The following is a 24698-nucleotide window of genomic DNA, read 5'->3' on the forward strand; positions in this document are numbered from 1 at the left end:
ATTACTCCAGTGCTTGCTTATTGGATGACAGGTCGATTCGGGTTTTCATTACTCCAGTGCTTTCCCTCTGGTTATCAGCTCTCCTTTGATGTTGCACCAATGTCTCTTCTCGTGTAAGACTTCTCCTTAAATGCTCTTTGCTTTTTTGAGACTGCCAGACATCACAGCTGAGGTAACGAGCGCGAGAACAGGGAATATAGGTCAGACGGAGCACACAAGGTGAATTCTGCGCTTTCATCCAGCGTTTAGCACCACAAGTAGAGCAGAAAAACACATCATTACTACTCAAGAATGTCTGTGGAGAAGCCTGGAGATTTTGCATGCTCATTCATCCTTATTAACTTGTTTCAGACCGGCCACATTATTAGTAATGTAATTGGCCTTAAAAATGCAATTCAGTATCCAACAAATATCAATAATACAGTACATTGGTTGCAGATTATGAAGTTCATTTGGATATGAAGCTGAAAAAACATGTTGTAGTTACTGTATTAAGGATGCAGATTCTATCAGTGTTTTCTGGGTTAGCCAGCTGGAAATAATTTAAGAAATACAATGACATTGTTTGAATGTAAATTTTGCACTGTCTGTACTTTTGGATTACTGATGCCAATTTTGACGGGACACCACTACCACTCACATTATACAGCAAAGATCTAATATATTAGATCTTATACTAGGTACTAGCTACTAGGTTGGAACCGTGGAACATATTACCACACTCAAATGATTGGCTGAAGCTAAAGGCTCCCCTTAGTGCAGACTGAAATGGGTAAAAAAGCCTTCTGTTTTAGTGCCCTAGGCGCTTTTAATAACATTCTCCTATAACATATGGTCAATTTAAAACAGCGATTGCAATTGTTATTATATATATGGCAGGGAGGGAGACATTTTTATTGTATTATTTCACAACGTGTGAATACAATTGTATTTAATTTGTACTGTATCGACAACACTGTAAACGAGTGCAACCTTGTGTCCCTTTGAGAATAAATAAAGGTTTGAATGAACGAATGACACGGATTAGTAGAAATGGCCAAAATAAGAATGCATTGGGTTTTAGTCTGCATCTGCACCCGGCCAGAACCCTACTGGAAACTACAAAGGTTGCTATGTAGAGGTGAACACATTTTGGCTGGTGCTCAGATGCTGCATTGGTGGAGTACCTGCCCACCCCCACAGAGTTTAGGGGTTCAAATCCACCACGGTGCACTTGCAGTGTCTAGGGAAGCTGGGCGGGGAGGGTGATATTTGTCTCTGAACATAGTCCTATGGGCTGGGACGGCACCGGTCAGTAGCGAGTTTTGGGCAGGAGGAGGGGTATAATTTAGCCTGGCAAATGTAAATGTAAATGGTCTTACCAGTAAAAATGCCACGTCAGTTAAATTGTTGAATATTTTATTGGGTAGTAGATAACATAAAGCCGTAGGGAGTCTACCAAATGTATCTCCGACCATCCACAACGTGTAATGGTATTATTGCGACCGAAGGTCGCAGTTTACCATGAGAAATGTCACAACTTGTCTCTGTGTGTGTACACATTTTTACTGTGTGTGTGTGTGTGTGTGTGTGTGTGTGTGTGTGTGTGTGTGTGTGTGTGTGTGTGTGTGTGTGTGTGTGTGTGTGTGTGTGTGTGTGTGTGTGTGTGTGTGTGTGTGTGTGTGTGTGTGTGTGTGTGTGTGTGGGGTGTATACAGTAGTATATTTCTTAATTATTCCTTTTTTATTCCTCACCAGGCTCACTACTCCACAGGCAGAGTTTCAGCCTCTTTCACGTCCACAGCCATGGCTCCTGCCACCGCACAGGTAGCAGGTAGGTTAAATGAAACACAGCAATGGTAATGGCCATTGGCCAGATAGATGACATGAATTACTGTCTGTTTCACTTGGTACTCTTTTTTTTCAAAGAAGTAGACACAGTTTTGTGCTAAGGACCATCTGCCACAGGGGCCTCTGATCATCATGAGACTTTGTTGATCTTTACAGATGCCATCGCGGATGACACTGTTCGCTACAAGTACGTGAAAAAGAAGGGTTACGTCCGCCTACACACGAACAAAGGAGACATCAATCTTGAGTTACATTGTGATAAGGTAATCACGGAAACAAACATGCTCACTACCTAGACAAAATGAAGTTTCCACCGTCCACATTTCATTGTTTTGTCCATTCAGGATAAAACTCATTACTATGTAACACCCGTAATATAAGAAATTAAACATTTCCTTTTGCTGATGATGACTGAACTTCACTGAAGTCATTAAACTGGTGGACAAAAATCCCTTTGAATTTATTTCATCAAAGATCAAAACAGTCCATTCTGATATTTCCAAGTTCAACTGATTATTAAAAGGGCTGCTGCACTGAACACCAGGCGCAGAAATCTGCATTTATCCACAAGTTTCCGACGTCCCATCGTGCATTGCACAGCAGGTGGGCGGCAGTTCCGGCGTCTGCAGCCGAGCCGAGCTGATCTACAAGCGACGTGAGCTTGTATGTCAGCTGTTCTCAGCTGTTTTCTACACGCTTACCGGATGTCTCCCACACATAATTCTACTGTAAATTCCTGTGGAAACAGGTGGATAGAAAATACAATGATTCAACATATGTATATGCTGTATATATTAGACAAGATTGATAATCCATTTTAACATTTTTGATTATGCTATGAATCATGCATCTGTTCTTTCTTCAAATGAGACACTGAATGCAAGCGCAACCTTTACACAGATTACATAGAGCTTTTTTATGCCTTAGTTTCTCTCTCACTTGCTGCAACTAGTGTCAACAAGACTCTAGAGTGCCATATTTCATCGCAGTCTCTCCTGGCAGTACAATGATTTCTCTCTGTCTCTCTCTCACACTCATTCTTTTATCTCCCAAACGATAGTTAGTAAACATTTAGTTTTAAGTAAAGATGGGAAAGCATTTCAGATTTTCTGTTTTTGCTTGACACCCCTAGCCAAAAGCATGCGGTGTCTCAGGGAGTAATCAAGGCTGCTGAACCCAGACGCAGCATGTGTTCTGGCAGGGTATCTTTGCCCTGGTAACTAGATGCTATTTGTGCTGTCTTTTCATTGGCTTTCCAGCTGTCGAATCAGGATAATGCGGAAAAGTTACAGTGATTAGACAACCCAGTGTCTCCTCCCCACATCCTCCCCAGTGGCTCTACTCGGGACACGTAGCTCTATTTGTGGCCTGCTGTTTATGAATTAATGAGTGTTATTTTGCTGTCACATACACTCTCTGTCACACACATCCTGGGTCCGCCTCCCTGTGAATTTCCCATTTAGTCAACCAGCTTATGTCTCATTCATTCCTGCTATCATTGGCCCCACACAGCAAAATCCAGTCTTCATTTACTCAATTTACTCTCTAGTGTTCATTTGTACTTTCAGAGAGTGTACAAATGTTACCAAATTGGACATTTGTACACTTAAAGGAGAACTTTGTTTTTTTACAACAAGGGTTCATATTTTAGATTGTAATTAGAGAAAAGAAAAGATGAGTGTTAAAATTCACATAGCTGCAAAGAATGCATGATGACTGAAGTGATGAATACCATGTTTGATGGCAATCAAAAAGAGGAAATGACAGCTTTGTGATGGAATAAAGAATGCACAGTGCATGTCTTTATCTGTGGACAAGCCCACTGACACTGATGATAGTCAGTTCAAGGTAGTCTTTATTGTTACATCGATCTTATTTGTTGTCCAGACATTGCAGCAGCATAAGTAATAGTATAATAATAAAAGAGTAATATGAGAATACAAATAAATCAACATAAAAAAGTGTAGGAAAAAAAACATTCTTGCACAATATTGAAAAATCAAACTCGGTTCGAAGTGAAGCGGTGAACTTTTATTCTATGTGTTCTAGAGCTATGAACTCTGTGATCTATACATTCTTCCAATTCTGAATGAATGAATGATTTTATCTGGAGGGCCGAATTGTCATGTGAAGCTTGACCAATCCTCAAAGTATGGTCTCATTGGACATTTTTAATCATCCAATCATCAGACAGGGACGGACGTTACACACATATTCTGGATGTACGGGACAGATAAAACCTGTTCATTCTGGACTGGAATGACCATATATGGACATGAACGGGACACACATGTACGGGACAGATAAAACCTGTTCATTCTGGACTGGAATGACCATATATGGACATGAACGGGACACACAAAGCCACTCCTTGGAAAACATTCATGCCCTAAGTGTATGCCAAATATCTCAAAAGATTGCTTGCTCTCCTGGGGTGAGGGTATATACAACGGCAACGTGTATATGTCACGGTTTGATAGAGAAACAGTACGGTCGAGAAACTGAGCACTCGTCGTGCGGCACGGGGCGGAACAAGCGGTCGCTTTGAGCCAAAACAACGTCCTCCAGGCGGAGCCGCTCGATTGTCCACGACATTGCAAGCGGCGCGAAGGCCAGCGGACCTTGGTCCTGCTCTTCGCCCCCGAGCGCCGCAGGCGCGAGTGGCCGCGAAGAGCGGGCCAGGGCCGCGCGGCCGGAGTTACGAAGCCGTGGTGAATGCAATGGTTATATTTATGCCCAGGCCGTAAGCCCACGATAAACGCCCTGTCCAAGTGACTACAATGGAGCGCTCCCTAGCTCATAGTAAGCTAATGGCTAAACACTGCCGAGCTAGGCTAGTAAATAAAGAAAGAGAGTCGCAAACGAGTGACGTCAGCGCCTTCACTAGTGAATGGCTGTCGTCGCCATCTGGTGGTGATTGGTGTGTGGTGAACGACAAAACAAGCGCTCTTAAGCCCTTTGCACACAGGACAGTTGCGTTTCTTCCGCTTGCTGTATGAATAAAACGCATTGGATTTGGTGTGCAATGCTGTACGGAATCGGCGCTGCGGATCCCAAAAGGAGTCATAAAAGGAGTGATGAGTTTTTTACCGCATGCGACAAGACGCACGAATCGAACTTGGTTCGATCGAGAAAAAAACGCACGGCGGCAGCCTCTCGTCGCACGGCTGATTCGGAGCCGGTGTGCATGAGGTCGTAGAGAATCATTGTTTTCTTTTAAAAAAATGAAATTGTCCGTTTTATCCGTGCGGATAAACGCGCCTGTGTGCAAAGGGCTTTACAATGAACGTACTGAGTTACCCAAACATACTGTAACATATACACCACGTTAGTTGTCGTCAATACATTTGTCGATTTTTATGGACCTTTGTATTATCGAACATTTTCTTCGTGGACCTTGGATTTGTATTTAAGTAACCTGCCCTATGTACTTCATTGCTGAAAATAGGCAATCTACAAGAAAATAATTTGTTACTGTAAGGTAATTTAAATTCCAGTTTGAGGGGAGTTGCTCCTTAGAGCCCATCTGTTATTTAAATGAACTTAATAGGTCCCAGGTGTGCGTGTCTAAATGTGTGTAACCAGGGTAGGGAGTTAAAACTAGCCACATGTTTTGCTTGTGGTTGGTATGTTTGACTATTCCAAGCTATTAGGCAGGCAAAGGGTCAGAATGTCAACGTTAACTGTCTCTTTTCTTTTTTCTCGTACAAATGTGGAATTAGTGTAGCATAGCACACATATTTATGCATATTTGCTCTCTCACTCAGATTGTGGCCAGCCTGTGACAGTCTGGCCTCATCTATGACATCAGTTGACGTCAAACATTTAAGGCAGAACAGCGTCACAATCAATCTCAAAGGGGGTGTTTGTAGAGGGCGGCAGTAGCTCAGGGGTAGAGAAACCGTCGTTAGAACACAGAGGGTTCCGGGGCTCCCCAGAGTTAGTGTCAAAGAGTCCTTGAGCAAGACTCTGAACCCTTAGTTGCTCCCGGTGAGCAAGTTAGTGCCTTGCATGGTTCCTCCGCCATCGGTGTATGAATGTGTGTGTGAATGTAATGCACAATCTATGTAAAGCGCCTTGGATAAAGGCGCTATATAAATGCACCATTTACCATTTATATGTACAGTGTTATGTTTTATTTTGCCTTAGTAGGCTACCTACCCACTTCAGTATTTGCTTATGGGGTTTGTTTGACTAGATGAAATTCTGGAAAATTGCAAGTGTGGTTGCCTTTATTGGATTTTTCACATTCAAGTCAATGGGGAAAATGTATTCACTAATAAATTAAGCACACGATTCCCGATGAAGCCGGTCGATTTGACATATAACTTGAGTGTGTGCCGCCAAAACTGTGCGACAAGTAGTCCGGCAATCTTTTGGGGTTACTTTATAAAGAATAGAGTTGGACAAGTACTATAGTCTGGTTGCTGGGGAAACCACACTAACGAAACATTTTGTGGTAGTGTCTGTCATCAGCCAGCGCTATCAACCTTGCTAGCACCCAGTAGAGCGATGGTCAGCTAGCCACCATGACACACTGTATTCGTTGGCAATAAAGGGAAAGCTGACCAAAGAGAACTGAAGTCTCACGACTCACATGTTGTCACGCTGTCCAATACAGCAGCTCCAAATAAAATCCAGGAGGGGTAATGTAAATCCTAGTGGGATATTAAATTGGGCATGGTTCCATAGATGTGGCATATAGCCTCATCCAAATTCACCCGCTGCCCCATGTAGCCTGGATCCAGGCCAAAATTGGCAGAAATCTGCAATGTAAACATTAGATTGAGTGTCGGCTGTATCCAAGGCATTTTACTACATAGACAAGTAGCGCAAACTCTATCTATACTATCATGTTCAAATGACCATTATCTGTAGATATCAACTCAAGCCTAAAAATAGTTAATAATCAGACTTGCATAAAATAAATCCCATGAGGCCACTGTCCCTCGTACTCTGCTGTTCCCAAGGCCCTTAGAAGATAGATATTTTAAGCTGACATTTTCTAATCACACACTATATGCACTCCTGGAATTTTAACCAGACAAAACAAGAAAGAAATAATTAAATAAAAAAGTTATTATTTAATAATCGCACCTGTGCGAAATGAGCGGTGCAAACACGACACACACATGCCTATCTCCTTGTATGGGCCATTGTGCATGTGGCATCAGTTACTTTGTGTATGAGCACGGATCCGTACTAATAGATTTTGGCTATCCATACATGGAGATCCGTACTAAAACTCACAAAGTGAAATGTGGGAGCGGTTTGCACCGCTCAAAAAAAATTACATTTTTTGTGGTAATGAGCTCAATGCATCACATAACTGCTAATGCAGTTATTGTTCCAGCCCTACGTGCTGGTAGATCTGAGGCTTGGGAGTGGGCTGACAGGAGACCTGCGGAGTTGGAGCTGCGTATGGAGAATATTGCTGCTCTGCGTTGTACATGGCAGGTGCACCAGGGTTCTGCGGGTTGTACTGAGGGTCAACCTGTGGCAAGGGGCCTTCAGGGTAACCGGGGGTCTGGGGATTGGGGGTCTCTGCGTATGGCTGAGGGTAGAGTGAAGGTTTGTTGATGTATTCAAAGTCATTGTTTTTGGAAGGTGTGTTGGGGTTATTGCCAGGGTCCCAGGCCCCGCTCTGTCCTCCTGGTGTCCTGCTCCCATCATCATGTAATGGTGTCTGTGAACCATAGTGAGGCGTGCGACTTCCATCGTGTAATGGTGTCTGTGAGCCGTAGTGAGGCGTACGAGTTCCATCGTGTATGGGTGTCTGTGAGCCATACATTGGCGTTCTTGTGCCAGTTCCGTACATAGGAGTTTGGGAGCCATACATGGGAGTCCGGGAGCCATACATGGGGGTGCGGCGACCATGGTCAGAAGTCATACCACTGTGTTTTTTGGCTCCCATGGTGGTTAAACGTTGTCTGTCTACAGATATGGTCTGACAAGTAGAGTGAAGCTCCACTCTGGCTGTGGACTCTGTGGCATCCTTCACCACACCAATGTATCCTTTGTAAGGTCCCTGAGAGATACGGATGGTCTGTCCAATCAGGTCATTGTCTCTCCTGCCACGGCTCCACCCAATTATTCCTCCTCCACCTCTCTCTCCTCTCTGCTGCTGGCCTTCTCCTGGATGATGCATTGGGCTACTGATGCGAGGGCTCATGGGAGCAAAGCCTCCCACTGTAAAGTTGGTCACATCTCTGGGCTTAGATCCTCCGGCCAGTACTAGGTGTCGTGTCTTACAGACAAACATGCCTCCGTTCTCCACCAGCTTCTTACAGTGAAGGAAGGCGAAACCACGGAATAGATGGCGGATCTCACCCTCGCGACCCTCGCGGCCGTCGATGACTTTGACAATGTCCTTGACATGTATGTTATTCTGTTCGGAGTCCAGAGCCACGGCAAAGGGGTTGTCCTTCCTCCTGGTTACTGCCTGGTGGCGCAATGTCAGAACTTTACCATGCATGTTCAGCACCTGGAATGTTTCTCTCTCCAATCGGACGATGACTCCCACGGTGTGAGGGTCCAGTTGGACCAATTCTCCCCATTCATGCTGCCCGCCTGCGTCCACACCAGACGCCGTCTCCGAACACAGCTGCAAGTCTCTCGGCAACACTTTCAACTCGTGCATGGTGAGATCAGAGAATAGGATCACAAAATTCTCTTCCACTCTGACAATGAGACCAGTGTCTCCTTCATAGCGTCCAGCGATCACCTTCACGTGGTCACCTGTATGGAAATACTTCCTCAACTCATGGGGAGGGAACTCCAGGGGGTCCTTGAGGTCTTTGTGTTTGGGCATAATAGTGATCTTATTCCCATCTACGCTGAGGATTTTCCCCTGCAGATTGATCAGCTCTCCCTCACAAACCTCCACATTATCTCCAGCCTGGAGGTTGTGTTGATATTGTTTACATGACTCGGTGACCATGTCTAGGTCAATCCCCTCAGGCTGGTCCTCAAACTTCTCCAGCTCTGACAGTGTAGGTTTCACTCCATCTGTGACCACAGCAGACATCGGAAAGCTCTTGAAAAGGAATCCTTTGCGGTTGTAACGATTTCCCTCAAAGATGATGAAGTCACCGTCTTGGCTCACTTCACCCAGAATCTCGACATCAAACAGCTTTTGTGCAGGTCTCTTGGACTTCTTCCTTTTGGCAGACCAGTCCTTCAGGCTCATCTTGGCCTTGATCCTGTCGAGGTCGATCCGAGGGATGATCTTCAGAGAGACTGTGTTCTGGCTTGGCTCCACATAATCGACTTGTGCAATGTCATCCTTGTACAGACCTCTCTTGAGTTTGACCCAGGACTTGGACTTGAGGTTGGTGGCCTCCTTAACCACCTTGAGGACGTCGGTCATCTCCTTGATGGGGACCATCTCCTGGTTCCAGAAGCCCATGCGCAGGTTACCCACACCTTCAATGGCCGCCTTGACGTGGGTCTGCTTGTATGACTCGATGTAGATGTAGCCTTTGACGTTCTCCGGGACCACAACTGATTTAATCTGGAGAGGTGTATCAGTGGCCTGGTAGGTGATGAACTTCCTCATCAGGGCAATAGCAGTGGCCCTCTCCTTTCCAATCTTACACTTAACTGTCCAAAGGTTTGGATCCTTGACCCCAGGAAGTAGCTTTTGCTGTTTGATGTCATCAGACAGCTCCTCGGCTCCTCCTGGGACATGCTCAGAGGATTTAGCGTATTTCTTCATCATATATTCACCCAGCGCCTCTTCTCCAGTATCTTTCCAGAGGTTCTGAAGTCTCCTTGAGCCAGAGTGATCCTCATCCAGAACCGAAGGGTCTGTGTTGGACACTTCTGCCTTATCCAAAATGTCCTCTGCTCCTTCCTCCCACATATCTTCATCTTCAACATCATCATCCTGATCAGCCTCGTCCAAGATGAAGCCCGCATGTCTGGGTTTCTTCCGGGGCCTGTCGCCATCGTCTTCCTCCTCCTCTTCATCGTCATACTCATCTTCCTCATCCTCTAGGTCATCCTCATCTTCTGCTACCTTGTCACTGCCCACAGGGCTGGCTGTCTCATCCTCATTCTCATTATCCTCCTCTGCCTCCCCGTCGTTGCTGTGTTCACTCTGGTCGGAGAGGTCATCATCGTCTTTGCTGTAGGTCATCGTGTCAATCTACAACAGAATACAACTAAACGTCTCACACACAAACAGCCAAGAGATCACTGATGTAGCGAGAGCGGAACACTGAACTTTCTTGATAACTGCTCTTTGCAATCTCCCGAGGTCTGGTTTAAAGATGCGTTATCTTGACACCCATGTCATCACTATGATGTCAATATGAAGGAGTAACATGTCAGTCTTGCCTAAATATGGAGGTGACCAAATACAGAGAATGTCCATGACACCAGACTTGCCTTCAAATTAGCGATATTGCCTGCACATACTCAGCAATATTGGGTAACCAAAACGTATCAACCTGATATCAACACCCATGTAGGGGAGGTGTCCGGGAACCCCAGGAATCATAGTGTGATAATATAGCCTCTGTATAAAATCTGTTTTACCATACAATATTTTTTGGATTATTACATGTGCTAGCAGAGGGCGCAAATACTGCATACTGTGGTTCTGTATGTGTCGGTGTCTGTCTGTGTTTACGCCATGCAATGGGATAACCCTTGAAAAAACATGTGTTTACGTTATCCAGTGGGAAACCCCTTGATAAAACACATGTTTACCTCATCCAATGGGAAAACCCTTGAAAAAACACAGGGTGGTGTGACTGGCATCACCAACTTAGTGACCTCACCAACAATAAGTGCTACCTGATATAAATAACAAAGCGCAAGTTGGCACCTCGGCAGTGTGCCAACTTGCCCACCCACATACAGACAGCACCAAACTTACGTGCTCTGCTGGCGCACAATTAGGACATATATATGGCTATGAGTGCACAATGTGCAAGTTGGCACCTCGACAGAGTGCAGTCTAGTTCATTTTGAATCAACAGCGCACCAGAGCAATATACAGTACATGTATCTTGCCAATTGGACTAGTTAGTAGTTACAGTACATCCTGACAAGGTAACTACACAACCCCAAACCTACCAAGGTGTCCTTGTGCTTTATTAGTGTGGTTGCTATAGGCAACCAGGCTATTCCAGGTCAGAACTTTTGTCACCTAAAGTAAACCTGTTTTCATTTAACTTAAGATCTACGAATGAATGCAGAAACAAAGTGCTTTGGGCGAAGGAACGAACAGTTACGGAAGACGACTTGAGGAAACAGATGTTTGTAAAATGTAACTGGGAATGAAAGAGGAAATTGACTGAAGATTGGAAACCTATTGGTTCTTGCGGCATAGCACATACAGTAGGAGGCGAGCCATCTAGAAGAGCACATGTGTGTGTGGCGTGTGTCTCTGTGTTCCAGACTAATCTCAATTCCTTTTCACATAATTGTGAACATTTTGTGTGAACATATTATATTTCACATAAAATATATTCCACATTTATCCTTCCCCCCCTCCCTCCCTCCCTTCCTCTGTCGCCCCCCCCCCCCTTTAGGTTCCAAAAGCTGGAGAGAACTTCGTCCGTCTGTGTAAAAAAGGCTACTACGATGGAACCGTCTTCCATCGGTCCATACGCAATTTCATGGTAATTACATGAGCCAGCTGAAAATTCTCCTCTTATAGACTTGCTACTATTGCAGTAATATGAATAATCAGCTTTAGCTTTGCCAGGTAACAGCGATTCAATGGTACTGGAAAGAACCAAATCATTCACTAGCACAGATGTGTCTGCAGTCCATGTTTCTCTGTTTAGCACTCTTTCTCAGCTAAACTTCCACACCTAGACCAAAAAGTGGAAAGCCCTTTGATTTGTTGAATGTATTGGTTTTGTTTGTACTAATGCATACATACTGCATATATTAGTGGTGGCTGCTATATTGCTTATGTGAGTTTTGAAATTATTGCCTCAGAGAGAACGATTTTTCTGCAAGGCAGCTTTCAGATTAGCACTGCTTACAGAGCGGAGACATGTCCCTTAAAGCACTTCATCAACAGTCTGTGAGGGTGAGAAATGAACGTTTACTTCCAAGAACTAGATGAGGATCTTCCCTGGAAAAACTAAAAACTCTTAGAGAGGCCCAGCAGACCACTCGCCCTGAGGCTGAAATAGTCAGAGTGGGTGTGCAGTGCACCGTTTATCAAAGATAAGGCAGGTGTTTTGTACAGCCAAGCCTGGGTAAATGAAAAGTTAAAAACAATTCATGCTATAATGAAAGCACATCCATCAAAGGACGATAGCAGCATCAGTACTTTGATTGTCAATACAGTCATTGTCTATTCACAGCATCGGCCATTTAGACAGTTTGCCCATTGATGGCTGTATTTTAGACTTTTTTTTTGTTTATATTTTGTCCAAAGTTATTACAACCTTATTTGAACTTACCTTGGTAATAGAGTACGTTTTGGCTAAACATCATACGCCAGTTAAGAACTCAAGGACATTTGAATTTTGTTTGTATAAATCTGTATTTTCTTTACAAATTTCCAAAAATTGCATTAATTCAAACAAACCACATTATGGTGTGCATAATTGTCAGCAGTAATGTATAATAAAGTATTCAATGAGTTGTCAATGGAATAAGCGTGGCAGACCAATGGTCCTTTAACCCAAGAATTGGTTTTAACTGTGAGATTTTTGTTTCTAGATACAAGGAGGAGACCCCACTGGTACTGGCACAGGTAAGATCAGACCTGCACTTACAGGGCTTACATAACCCATATGCTTTTGCAATATTGATGGCTGCCATTTGGTATTTTTGTGCAGATCACATTCATAACTTGAGACGAATCAAGAAAGTTACTAAATATATACTCCTTAATGGCACAAGAGCACAGAGTCACAGACACACACATGACATGCCTCACAGTGTCAGAAAGGGCTGACTTATCTTCTAAAGACTTATGAAAAGAAATGTGTGGTTAGCTGGTTCAGTCCTTGCCTTCATCTGTACTGTGTGTGGGTGTCTTGGCAGATTTATGAGTGCAGAATTCCTGGCCACTGGGCAAACATCTCTAAGCCACCTGGGTGTGAAATGGATGCACACAGTATGCTCACGTACACACAACTGGCAACCATTCTGTGCCAATGTTTAGTTTAGTGTAACCAGAGAAAGGATTTAGTGCATTGTACAAGTGACAGACTGTTTTCAAGCACTCTGGGTTCTGATGGCTCATAGGAACACTGCTCTTTTACTGTTTTTTCCCCTTGCCCCCCTCCCCCTTTTAAATATTCTGTTTAATGAACATTTTACTTTTTGCAAAGACAATAATAAAATGGGGAGTGCAACACAAGAATCACCGGATACAAAATAAAAGCTCACAAAACGACGAAATAAATGAATAAAAAGCAACAAAACAAATAAAATTATGACCCCGATACATTCAAGAGGTAGACGTAAAGGAGAATAATGGACATCAAGCAAGCTAACAGATATGGATCAGTGACGTTTAAATGAATTGTTCAGTTAGTTCTTAGCTCTTGAATAGTTAGTTGAAGTTGATTGACACGGGCACCTGTCAATCATTCTGACCTCATGAATTATTAAGTAGAGTCAACGTACGTCATTAAGCATTACGTTTTTGTTTAGGGGATGTACTTAGGGCTGTAATTGATTTGTTATAATACACAAACACAGGAATTTGGTCATCCAGTGTTCGGTATGGCCAATTATTACTACATTTAAGTTTAAGTTAAACACCAATAGCTATAGGTGTATATTCTCATTCTCAACATGTTTTGTGTGACCCAGTTAGGTTTGGAGGTTCTGGATTTGGATAGCATATATAGGTTCTACTTTTGACATTTTTAACTGACTGTTTCATTAAAAACGAGTTACCGGTAAATTAATAGGAAATGAAGCTTTGACTGATGAATTGCAAGATAAGGGCCCAGAAAGTGCCAGTGAAGACCATCCACCATAACTCCAACTTGTTTAACATCCAGTCATACTGATGCAAAATGTCAACCAGTTGATAAATTATGCAGAAATGTCACCAGGGGAAGTGTATGGCTGCACAAAGTCCCTAAAGGGTAGACAGGCTGGCTGGCAGTATGCAGTGTATGCGTGCACAGACACGCATAATGCACTAAAAGTCTGCATGCAGCTGGCACAACACGGGGCAGTGAAACCAACCTCTCTACACGTTGAGAGCAAAATAAGCTGCCGGGCTGGATGTGGCCCGAGTGCAGGCTGTTGCACTAATGTTGGAATTGTCTGATTTAGTAGCAGTTAAATAAGACAACATCCGAGGCCAAATGTTTATATTTCTGAGGGTTATTAAAGTGGTCACTCTGTGGGGTGATATTTTCTAAGATTCCATTCTTTGTCCTCTTTCTTCTTTGTCACATCCCGCTATCTCGTACATGCCTTCCTCTCTGTTTTCCTCTCTCTCTCTCTCTCTCTCTCTCTCTCTCTCTCTCTCTCTCTCTCTCTCTCTCTCTCTCTCTCTCTCTCTCTCTCTCTCTCTCTCCAAATCTTCAGGTGGGGAGTCATTCTGGGGGAAGCCTTTTAGAGACGAGTTCCGGCCCAACCTGTCCCACACAGGTCGGGGGGTCCTCAGCATGGCCAACTCTGGCCCCAACACCAACAAGTCCCAATTGTAAGACATGTCCTTCCGGCTTAGCCTACTGTTACTTCACCTCCCCTGAATTTGCCATTGTTTTCTGCAGAAATAATTCATCAGGATTATTATTTATCATCTCACAACAAATGTTAGGTTTGTATACGTTTTGTATTACGAGGGTTCTTCCCACTAAAGGCTCTCTTGTAGTTTGTCGTACAACAAAAGAGGAATTTTCAACTGAAAATGTAAAACTGCATTTCAGCTGTACATCTTGGTCCTCTGAGTACTGTATGTATAGATTAGCCTTAAGCCTTGGCTTAGTTCAGGAAATGAGTGCTTTTGCTGCCACTGTTCTTGTTCTTGTAATGAGTGATAGTCCACCACCTGGAAGCATGAGTATAAAAAAAATGTATACCTTTGATTGTCTCATGTTCTAACAAAGTGGGTTTTCTTTGTCTCTTTCTTTTTTTATCGCAGTTTCATAACATTCCGATCATGCCCCTACCTTGACAGGAAACACACTATATTTGGAAGGTATGTCTCCTTTTCCTTTGAGTAGCAAGCGTGAGAATATGTGTAGGCTTAATATAATGTTACCACATTTGCATAATTAGAATATCCTGGGGAGAAGAGGTGTTGTCCAGATAGTGGCCTGGTGAATCTGATTGCTTTCCCACGACAATGCCTTCATGCTTTGACATTTTAAATGCTCACTTGTTTTGTTTTATGTTTGCTAAGTCACATGGTCATTTGGCTGCACTCATTCTCAAAGGTGTCATTTACCCCAGTTGTGACACAGGGAATACACCCAGATGCCTGGACAATTAGGTTATTGGAACATTTGGTCTTTATGTGGCCAAAGCAGTAGGGCCAAAATTGTAAGTCTGGGCTCCGTTTTCAATATGATTGGTGTAGTTTTCACTTTGTAGGTAACTGGTCATTAAGAAGTCTTTGGTTATTGGTTACAGATGGCTTTTGAAAAAATAGCCAGCAGCCCAGCACACAAGGAATATCCTTTTCACATGGTTTATTTACCTCTTCTGGACATTACAGCGTACGGCGTATGCATTTTCGACCTGATGGTCTTCCTCAGCGCTGGTTTGATTTCATGTTCGATGTATGAACATCGAACATGAAATTATGTTGCCAATAATTGCCATTCTGAGATGATGCAATGATTGTGACAGGCCTAACATTGACCGCTTTAAGGATTCCGACAGTGTTTGGGCTACTTAAAAGTCCTGTTTGAACAGCTATTTAGTCATTCCAAACCATACTCATCTAGGTCCTCTGGCTCTTGCTAAATGACAGGTGGTAGCACTTCTCAGACTCTCACGATAATTGTGCAAGACCTCTCCAGAGAAGTATGTTTCTCAGAATGTGAATATGAACTGGTCCTTCACGTGACATTGCCTTCTCCAAAGTACTTCAAACACTGTCTGTTTTTGCTCCTGACTTTGTTTTGACTGAAATCTGTCTAACTGTACCCCTTGTGTATTATAGCTGTCGGGTGGAAACCTTGTATGCCCAAAACTGTAATGTTTTAGAAAATGTAATGTAGTTATTTTTGTCACAAGCTCCTGTTAATACTCTTCATTGGCTCAATTTATAAAAACCCACTGACAAACAGCAGATTTACAACCTCATCGGCATTGCGACACGCTGTGAGCTTGTAGATCGGCTGTTTGTGTGCACACAGAAAACACCTAACACCTTTAAACACCTAAGTGTATATTCCTAATGCATTTTTTAAGAAGATTTTGTTATCGATCTAAAACATCCTGTTGTGACAGTAAGCAGCTCACACACTTGAGGTCCCCCCCCCCCCCTCCCCTGCAACGAGCAGAGATTGTTAAACGTGACAACAGGTCACATGTGCATAAAGCACCCCCCCCCCCCCCCCTTCTCCTGTAATTGGGCATAGAGATATACTGTATATATACAAAGTAAAATCCTCAGTGTTACTTTAACTCTGAGAATACAAAATGTACACTCTCGTACTAAGAAAAGGCTAAATTATCACTACAGATTTTACTGAGTACACACACACACACACACACACACACACACACACACACACACACACACACACACACACACACGCACACACACACACACACACACACACACACACACACACACAGTAGTTCTGATCACGGGGTAACAGTGGGCTCCGAGGGAACAGCTGGATAGAAACATTTCAGTCAAGAAATGTGACAACAAGTTGTTAAACCTGCTCTTCACCATGGCAGCCAATAAGCCATCAAACCCCTCAACCCCCTCGGCCGTTAACATTTGACTCCAACTCTATATCTTCATGAGTTCTTGGCTGGGCCTGCGTCAAGGCCTGTACAGTATTTGCTTTTAGCAGTCATCTTTAGTTCCATCTCTACCCAAAGGAATATATACTGAAGTTGACTGTCTAAATAATTGTACACCAGTCAGTGAATAATACACAACAACTTGCTCATTTGAATGGGTGCTGAAAATTATGACACGTTCCTTGTTAATTAAAGAAAGGTACAGTATAGTGCTGTCCTGTGCTTCATTAATCAAACAAACAATGTTTCACCCCATGAATGACCATTATCTTTCTGTTTTGGTCCAGCACCATTATATCAAGATTTGTTGAGATGTGCAGATTACCGGTATATCCCTTTTCATTGACTGGCAAATTGGTAATTAATAAAGGCTCATCACTCATGAATATAAAACGAGAACAATTCACAATAATTGAAAGCAAACACGCCTTCTAACAGGCAATTGTTTTACTCGCTTTTTAAGGGTTAATGCATGGCAATAACATGCATTAAAGCAAATGATACCACCATGTCCTAATGGGTAGACACTGTCAAGACAAAATGTCTTCTCTCTGATCTTGATTCATGAAAAGCTATGGGAGACTTTATCAGATGTCTAGACGACAAGTCATCTTGTTTGTGATCTGTGTCTCTCCTGTGCAGGGTCGTAGGTGGATTTGAGACGATCACCGCTATGGAGAATGTGGAGGCTGATCCAAAAACGGACAAACCCAAGGTATGGAATTATGCAACATATGGTCTGGGAAAAATATTATACTGTCTAACTAAATTACTTGAAACCTAGCGTCCCTATTCAGAGGAAAGCAGAATGTCCAAATGAGCAAATCTATTTTCTGAGATTTGGTGTAAAGGGTAAACAAAGTGAACTGAGGACAGAGCCGGGCCGACCAAGTCAAGTATAGGGGGCCCGGGGGCCACATGCGGCCCCCACCTTCACTTAACGCGGCTCTCAGGTTAATATCAGAATACTGGTACATTGGCTTCCAAAGTTGGCAGGATTGGTCCGTTTTGAACAAAACTCCTCAAATCATAAATGCAGCTTGCGTTAGCAAGAAACAAATGCCACCCTTTTCACATTGTTATAGCGTCACCAGCAGGTCGGCTTTAGCAAAACTTTTTTTTGGAACAAAATGCATCGTCCGATTGCCGTGAAAGGCCGAAGAAGACACGGCACCCTTTTCACATTGACCTATTATAGCACCACCAGGAGGTCACAATAACCTTCCTGACCTGGCGGAGACCTGTGCTCGGAAGAGCACTGCTTCTAGTTGTCATGCTTTCCTTCCAGGGTATAGATTTTTTTTTTAAACAGGCAAGACATCGTTGCCATGGTAATAGTAGATAAAGGGAGGCAGCATTTGTATAGGTATCATAAAAGACTAGTCAGTTTATACTCTATTGTTGATTAAGGCAGTGGTTCTCAACCTGTGGGTCGGGACCCCCAGGGTAAACAAACCAACATAAAGTTTAAGTGTATAGACTATAGAGGTTATCTGCACATTTCTAAAGTGACATTTTAAGGACCTTTTAATACCTCTAAAATGACAAATTAAACATTGTCCAAATTGTCAAATATTAGAGGCAGAAATTGTGAAAATAGGCAATCTACATGCTCACAACGCCTTGCAACACAAGGCGTTGTGAGCTTGTAGATCTGCTATTTTCACAATAGAACCGTGTTATACAAAATGTAATGCTTCAACTCTTAGTGCTCGTCAGGGTGGGGGGGGGGTCCCTGGTTAAATTATGATTATTTTGGGGGTCGCGGCCTGAAAAGGTTGCAAACCACTGGATTAAGGATGATTCATAATGATGATAAGTAACTGTCTAACTCTCTGATAATTTGATCCATAGTCAGAAATTCAGCTCCTGAGTGCCACCGTGTTTGTGGACCCTTATGAAGAAGCTGATGCCCAGGTTTGTGTCTGCGTCTCTGAATGTAAACATTACTGGGAGGATCATATGATGCATTTTACATGACGATTAATTCTCACTCAAATAATTGCAATTAAGGACTTAATTCTGTTTTTGAAGTTGCACATGGCAGATATGACACATAACCTAAATATACAAAGAAATGACTGACATTTGACAAACTTATACTTAAAAAAGATAATTGATAATGGACATGGCCGATCTATAAGCTCACAATGTGTCAAGATTGTCTGCTATTTCAACTATTTTTTAAACTGTTTGAAAATATATGAAAGTTTTTCAATATGGAAACGGTTGTGACAAAATAATTGTGATTTTAATTGCGATTATACGATTATGTAACAATTGTGACAGGCCTAATGCTGTAATGCTATATCCACACAGAACAGCAGGCTTTCAGTTGACTAATAACCCACGTGTATCACTTGATATATTTATATTGCGATGTCCGACAGTGACCTGTGCCGAAAAATAGGACAAGCTTGTAGATTGGCTATTTTCACTATTTTTGGATGCCACTGTTCTACAAGGAGTGTGTGTGCAAAATTTGGCATGGATGGGGGCAACGGTTGTGGAGATATGAGCAGGGCAAAAGTGTGACGGACGGACTGACTGACTGACCCACGGACAGCCGGTGGAGGTTTCTACAGTAAGTAGCTCCCTATGGTCGCAACAACAATATTTAATGCAGGGTTAATTGGTCAATCAGACTAATTGATTTAATGGATTATGTAAAATCTATTAGAATTCTTCGCATCGATTCGTTAATATATAACAAATTATATTCCAACCAGAAAGTCCTGCTTCTCAATTATTCGTTTAACCAAAATGAACAAGATTGAGTCTGGTATTAGTACTACATGTCTGTTTTGATATATTTTCGTTTAATTGCCCAGCCCTATTATGCGTAGACGCTGTTACGTGCCTTTTGTCCACGTGTGACATGTGTGTGTGTGTGTGTTTCAGATCGCAGCCGAACGAGAAAAGGAGGTTCAGAAGCAGGAGGAGGAGAGGGAGCAGGTGAATGCTGCCCAGAAGAAGGCCAAAGCAGATCAGGCACCGAAGACCTTTAAAGAAGGTGTTGGGAAATACATCAACCCTGCAACAACGTAAAAAAACACACACACACACACACACACACACACACACACACACACACACACACACACACACACACACACACACACACACACACACACACACACACACACACACACACACACACACACACACACACACACACACGAGCGCACGCACGCACGCACACGCAGACACGCGCAGACACAGACACACACACTACACAGACGAACTACAAATTACAATTCTCCCTTATTTTTATTTTACGGTAATGGCAACTAAAATGTCCTGCTGCTGCATGCCCTAGGCAGTACCCAGGGGCCTCATTTATAAAAGTCGCATATGCACGAAACAAGCCTTGAGAGAAACATACTAGTTTATAAGCAGTTTAAAAAAAATAGAGAAAATGTGCTTACTTCAGCGCAATCTAAATGGCTTGCATGTGCATGATCGGAAGTTGGTAACGAAATAATCAGTATAATATTCCTTCAGACTGTGCACTAGTGTCCATGTTATGCACCTACAGTATGAGCTACTTAGTAGACAACTGTGGTTGATACAAATTTATCGTCTTTGCTGCTTTGTTCCTCTCGCAGGTTCCCTTTGCTGACAGTGTAAACTAAATTTGGGGCACTCATGCAACAAATGTTTTAGTTTTATCTTTTTATCAATTAAGATAAATTGCAAAAATGTAACATTACAAAAACAGGCCATCAAATCTGGTCATTGTTTCAATGTGTATTTCACTGATAAACACATTATACTGTACACCGTAAAATCCTCAAACCTGGTCATTGTTTCAATGTGTATTTTACTGATAAACACATTATACTGTACACCGTAAAATCCTCAAACCTGGTCATTGTTTCAATGTGTATTTTACTGATAAACACATTATACTGTACACCGTAAAATCCTCTGTTAATTTATCCATTCATGAGTATAACAAATGTAACCAAATGGGTTTAAGTGTCCATTTGACCCTAAGGGTCCATTTGATTTAATTTGTATGCCCCGTAAGGATCCAATTATTTGTATACTCCCAGAGCTTAATTTTACAGTCTATTCACTAGTTTCCTATTTATTGTTTCCATCCAGAAAGCGCCCAGCTACTCAGGAGGAAAGTGGACCTTCTACCAGCGGAGTGGTCGCCAAGAAGGCCAAAGGCAAAACTAGCTTTGACTTCAGCTCCTGGTAGAGCCAGACACTCATTTTGTCTTCTTTTTTTAATGGCTTATTTTGACTAAAATCCTAGACTGGATTAACACCAAGGTCTTTATGGATATATTGTTTTTTGTATGAATATCTACAGTGTTTACTCTATTAGATTGTCTTGGTCTTGTGATATTATAATAAATTCAAAATCTGTTTAAGATAAATATGATTTTCTGCAGTTATGTTATACAGACATGTTAATAGTGTAACTTTTACCAGGGAGACAAGAAGACATTTATCCTGTAGCATCTATATCAAGGTAAAGCATTAAGCAGAGATATATATTAAGTACATTTAAGAACAAATCTGTCTTGAGAGCTAATCCTGTACTTAACTACCACTGGAAAAGACGGAAGAGAACCACAGTTTGTATAGATTGAACCTGCAACACTAGTGCAACAGGTAGTACAGGGGGCTTGTTTCCATTGTGGTCCATTGTGGTCAATTCATCAGTAAAACACAATGAGGGTAGGAAACCTTGTCCAACCACTGCAAATGTGCTAATTATATTGGATTAAAGAAGTACTTGAGACATTTAATACTCTGCAGCTCGTTGGTGCGCTATGGATAGTTCAGAAATTGATGGCATGACATTGTTTCTTGCCTTAAAAAATAAAGATGATCAAAAGCAGATTAGCCCCATCACCACCAGCAAATTGAACCCTGAGAAGATCTGTAAACAATGGAGGTGGGGAAGAGATTTGACATCTTCCAAACTAAAGCCAGTGTACGGTACGTTTCCCTAAACTGTATTTGTACAGGGCCTGGTCAATCATCCCCACGGTGTTAGCCAGCAAAGTAGCACAAAAGAGATAATTCACTGCGTGCCCCATTTATCCTCAACCCTTAACGAACAACTTCCATCTGTGGTTCTTCAGGGCATCAGGAGGAACATTTGACACACAACACAAAATCTCTTTTATGGGGTGGATGGTGGTTTTGTAATAAATAATAAAAATCCCAGAACTGTGCAATTAAGTCTTAGATTCTGGGTAATACTTGCTATTACGCCCATGCCTAGAATATAAAACAATCTGCTCATAAATAAAGTTGTTGTGAAAATGATCTTCTCCCCTATATCGTATGTTCACCCTGGGATTCTCCAGAGGTTTTGAACTGTGCTCCAGGAGATGAAATCAGGAGGAGGCTGTTGAATAGGCTGTGTTGTGATGGATCAATTGAAGTAGATTTTTCATCACAACGTTTTCTCTTGTGATCATGCAACACTTGTGAGAACTGTTTTTTATTTTTTTATTTTGGATGCATACTCGCCCATTACAGATCAGTTGTGACATTCACAAAAAGGAAAATTATAAATGTCCTCAGGGGAAGGAGGTAACCCATGACTTCTCTTCTTCTCCACCTCAGAAAGGACAGAGGGTTCGCTTGAGTTACAGCAGAGCTCTAGCTTTTAAATCTAAAACATTTATGATGTTACACATTCCAGAGAGACAGAGAGGTTGAAGTAAGTCACAGGAACTCACTATCATACACAGCTTACATTGAGCCTTTTGAAGAGAGAGTGAAATGCAGCTCATTCTATTTACAGTATCTACAGTAGGAGCACTTTCAATAAAGATTATTGGTACAGTAAATCAGAATTCATAAAACTTGTATAGAGCCTTATTGTTGACAGGTTGACAGGAGAGACCTGGCTAAATGTAGTTCTAGTCAATCCAGGGCAACATAATACTGTGTATGTCGTTGATGTTGAATGGAAACCATGTATGCCCAAAACCTTTTTATTTTAGTATCCCTCTCCGCCAGGCCGAAGGGCATGGCAGAGACTATGTTTTGCACCCTGTCCATCCGTGTGTGTATGTGTTAGTGTCCTTACGTCTGTGAACAGCTAATCTCTGGTACCGTTTGGCCGTACACAGCAAAACTGAACACACTCCCTGGGTGCCAGAGCAGAATGTCTGCCTCAAACTTTTCAGAACGGCCTGTTATAGCACCACCAGGAGCCCAATTTTTGCAAAACACATTTTTGGACACCAGTACTACAGATTTTGTTCAAATATCACGCAAATTGGTACAAAGTATCTACTATAGCAGGGGTGCCCACACTTTTTTGACGTGTGATCTACTTTTAAAATGATTAGCTCAACATGATCTACCCATCCAAAATGTTTTAGCTGAGGGCCTGAGGGGGGCTTTGGAATAGCAGCACTGGCGTTACATTTTAGACAAACACACTTACTATAAGGGGGAAATAAATGGGAAATACTGGGGGAATTGTCTTCATCCCATTCTGTATGGAAGTGGTAGGTTTTGGGGTTCTTTGTAATGCTACTGACTCTTGAACAAAGTATTGCATTGGAGGTTTACCTACTTTAGAAGCCATGAAGGGAGCTGACAGGCCCTTCTTGATGTCATATTGACTTATTCTTTTTATATTTTAATTATATATTTTTAGAGGCATGTCATGTGGTCTACCTGCACACCCTTGGTGATCTACTGGTAGATCACGATCTACCTTTTGGGCACCCCTGTACTATAGTCATTAAACAAAATGTTTTTTTTTTTTTTAATTTTTCATATTCCATCCTGATGGGCTAAGATTCACATTTAAAGTTTGCAGGAGTGGCCTGTTTTTTAACTAAATGCTGCATATCATCTTTGCACGCACACTACATCATCCAAATCGGTACACATTTTCTCTATAGTATCTGATCTGTCCAATTTTTCATATTCCATCCTGATTGGTGAATTCCGAATTCCACTTTCCCACAATAACCTAGCTAGCCTGGCATTAGCCAGACTGATAACATGGATCTGGACTTCGGCCCATAGGGAGAGAGTATGAGAAACCAGAAAATGGCCGGGCCAATCAGTGACTGCATTACACTGTTCAATTGAAACACAGTCACTGATTGTACGTTTTTCTTTTCTGACCCTTTTTTCTCCCCAATTTAGTCATTATGCCAATTAGTTCCTCCCCACATACATTTCGTAGCGTATGTGCAGTGACAAATGTCACCCTCCCCGCCCCGGCTTCCCTCCCCCATCATCTTTACTTCTGAACAGGCACATGCACACATAGACATGAAACTCTCCTGAACGTGAATGCATCATCTTATGTTGAAAAAATTGCCCTCACTGTAGAAATCCATACCGTACACCAGTATCTCCAGTATTGCCTTTTTTATGCTTAGTTTAGTGTAGTATCAAGTACTGAAAATAGCCAACCTTCTGAGCTTAGAGGTCTGCTATTTTCAATATTTTCACCAAAAGGCCCTTTTAGACATTTCAGTCCCTGCCTCTCTAACATTCTCTGCACGTCCCTGCTTCTGAAAGAAACTCAGACTGTAAACAGTCTTCATGTCACTTTTGTGTTGCTAGGCAACACAAGCAGTATCTGGTTTTGTGCATGAAGGTTTATAGCCTACATTGAAACATCTTAATGGCTTTCCATTAGAAATATGAAAGGGTTTGATATAGACAATGGCACGCTTCTACAGACAGTGCTGGATCTTGTTTTTCTTTGTTCAAGAACTAAAAGAAAGAAGGACTTCCGTGATAGTTTGCCAAGCCCTCCCATCACACTCTGCATTTGATCCATTTTGGCATGGCAGAACTAAACAAATTGTTGCTGCCGGGCAAAAACCTTGTATGTCTTTGATGTTTTTATCCTAAATTAATGCCTTACTTCATCATACAAGAGTGTCCCACAAAGGTAATGAACATGGCAGATCTACAAGATCACAATTT

At 42.3% G+C, this 24698-nt stretch overlaps 2 protein-coding genes across 2 annotated transcripts in view; one reads left to right on the forward strand and one right to left on the reverse strand.

Moving 5' to 3' along the window:
* ppil2 (peptidylprolyl isomerase (cyclophilin)-like 2) overlaps positions 1-21100 on the forward strand; it is a 26647-nt gene extending 5547 nt beyond the window's left edge. The window contains exons 10-19 of the mRNA XM_080738678.1: positions 1737-1812; positions 1986-2092; positions 11372-11461; positions 12522-12555; positions 14358-14475; positions 14917-14973; positions 17403-17475; positions 18615-18677; positions 19662-19804; positions 20871-21100. Of these exons, the coding sequence (XP_080594804.1) occupies positions 1737-1812; positions 1986-2092; positions 11372-11461; positions 12522-12555; positions 14358-14475; positions 14917-14973; positions 17403-17475; positions 18615-18677; positions 19662-19804; positions 20871-20970 (861 nt within the window). The 3' untranslated portion in view covers positions 20971-21100. The remainder of the gene's footprint in view (positions 1-1736; positions 1813-1985; positions 2093-11371; positions 11462-12521; positions 12556-14357; positions 14476-14916; positions 14974-17402; positions 17476-18614; positions 18678-19661; positions 19805-20870) is intronic.
* Positions 7171-9969, reverse strand: LOC308294948 (transcription elongation factor SPT5-like; the record flags this gene model as incomplete). The annotated part of the gene is made up of 1 exon (XM_080737885.1): positions 7171-9969. The coding sequence occupies one exon, from the start codon at positions 9967-9969 to the stop codon at positions 7171-7173; it is 2799 nt and encodes a 932-aa protein (XP_080594011.1).
* Positions 21101-24698: the final 3598 nt, after the last annotated feature.

The sequence above is a fragment of the Nannobrachium achirus genome (assembly GCF_963921795.1).
Source record: "Nannobrachium achirus genome assembly, chromosome: 12".
Taxonomy (NCBI): Eukaryota; Metazoa; Chordata; class Actinopteri; order Myctophiformes; family Myctophidae; genus Nannobrachium; species Nannobrachium achirus.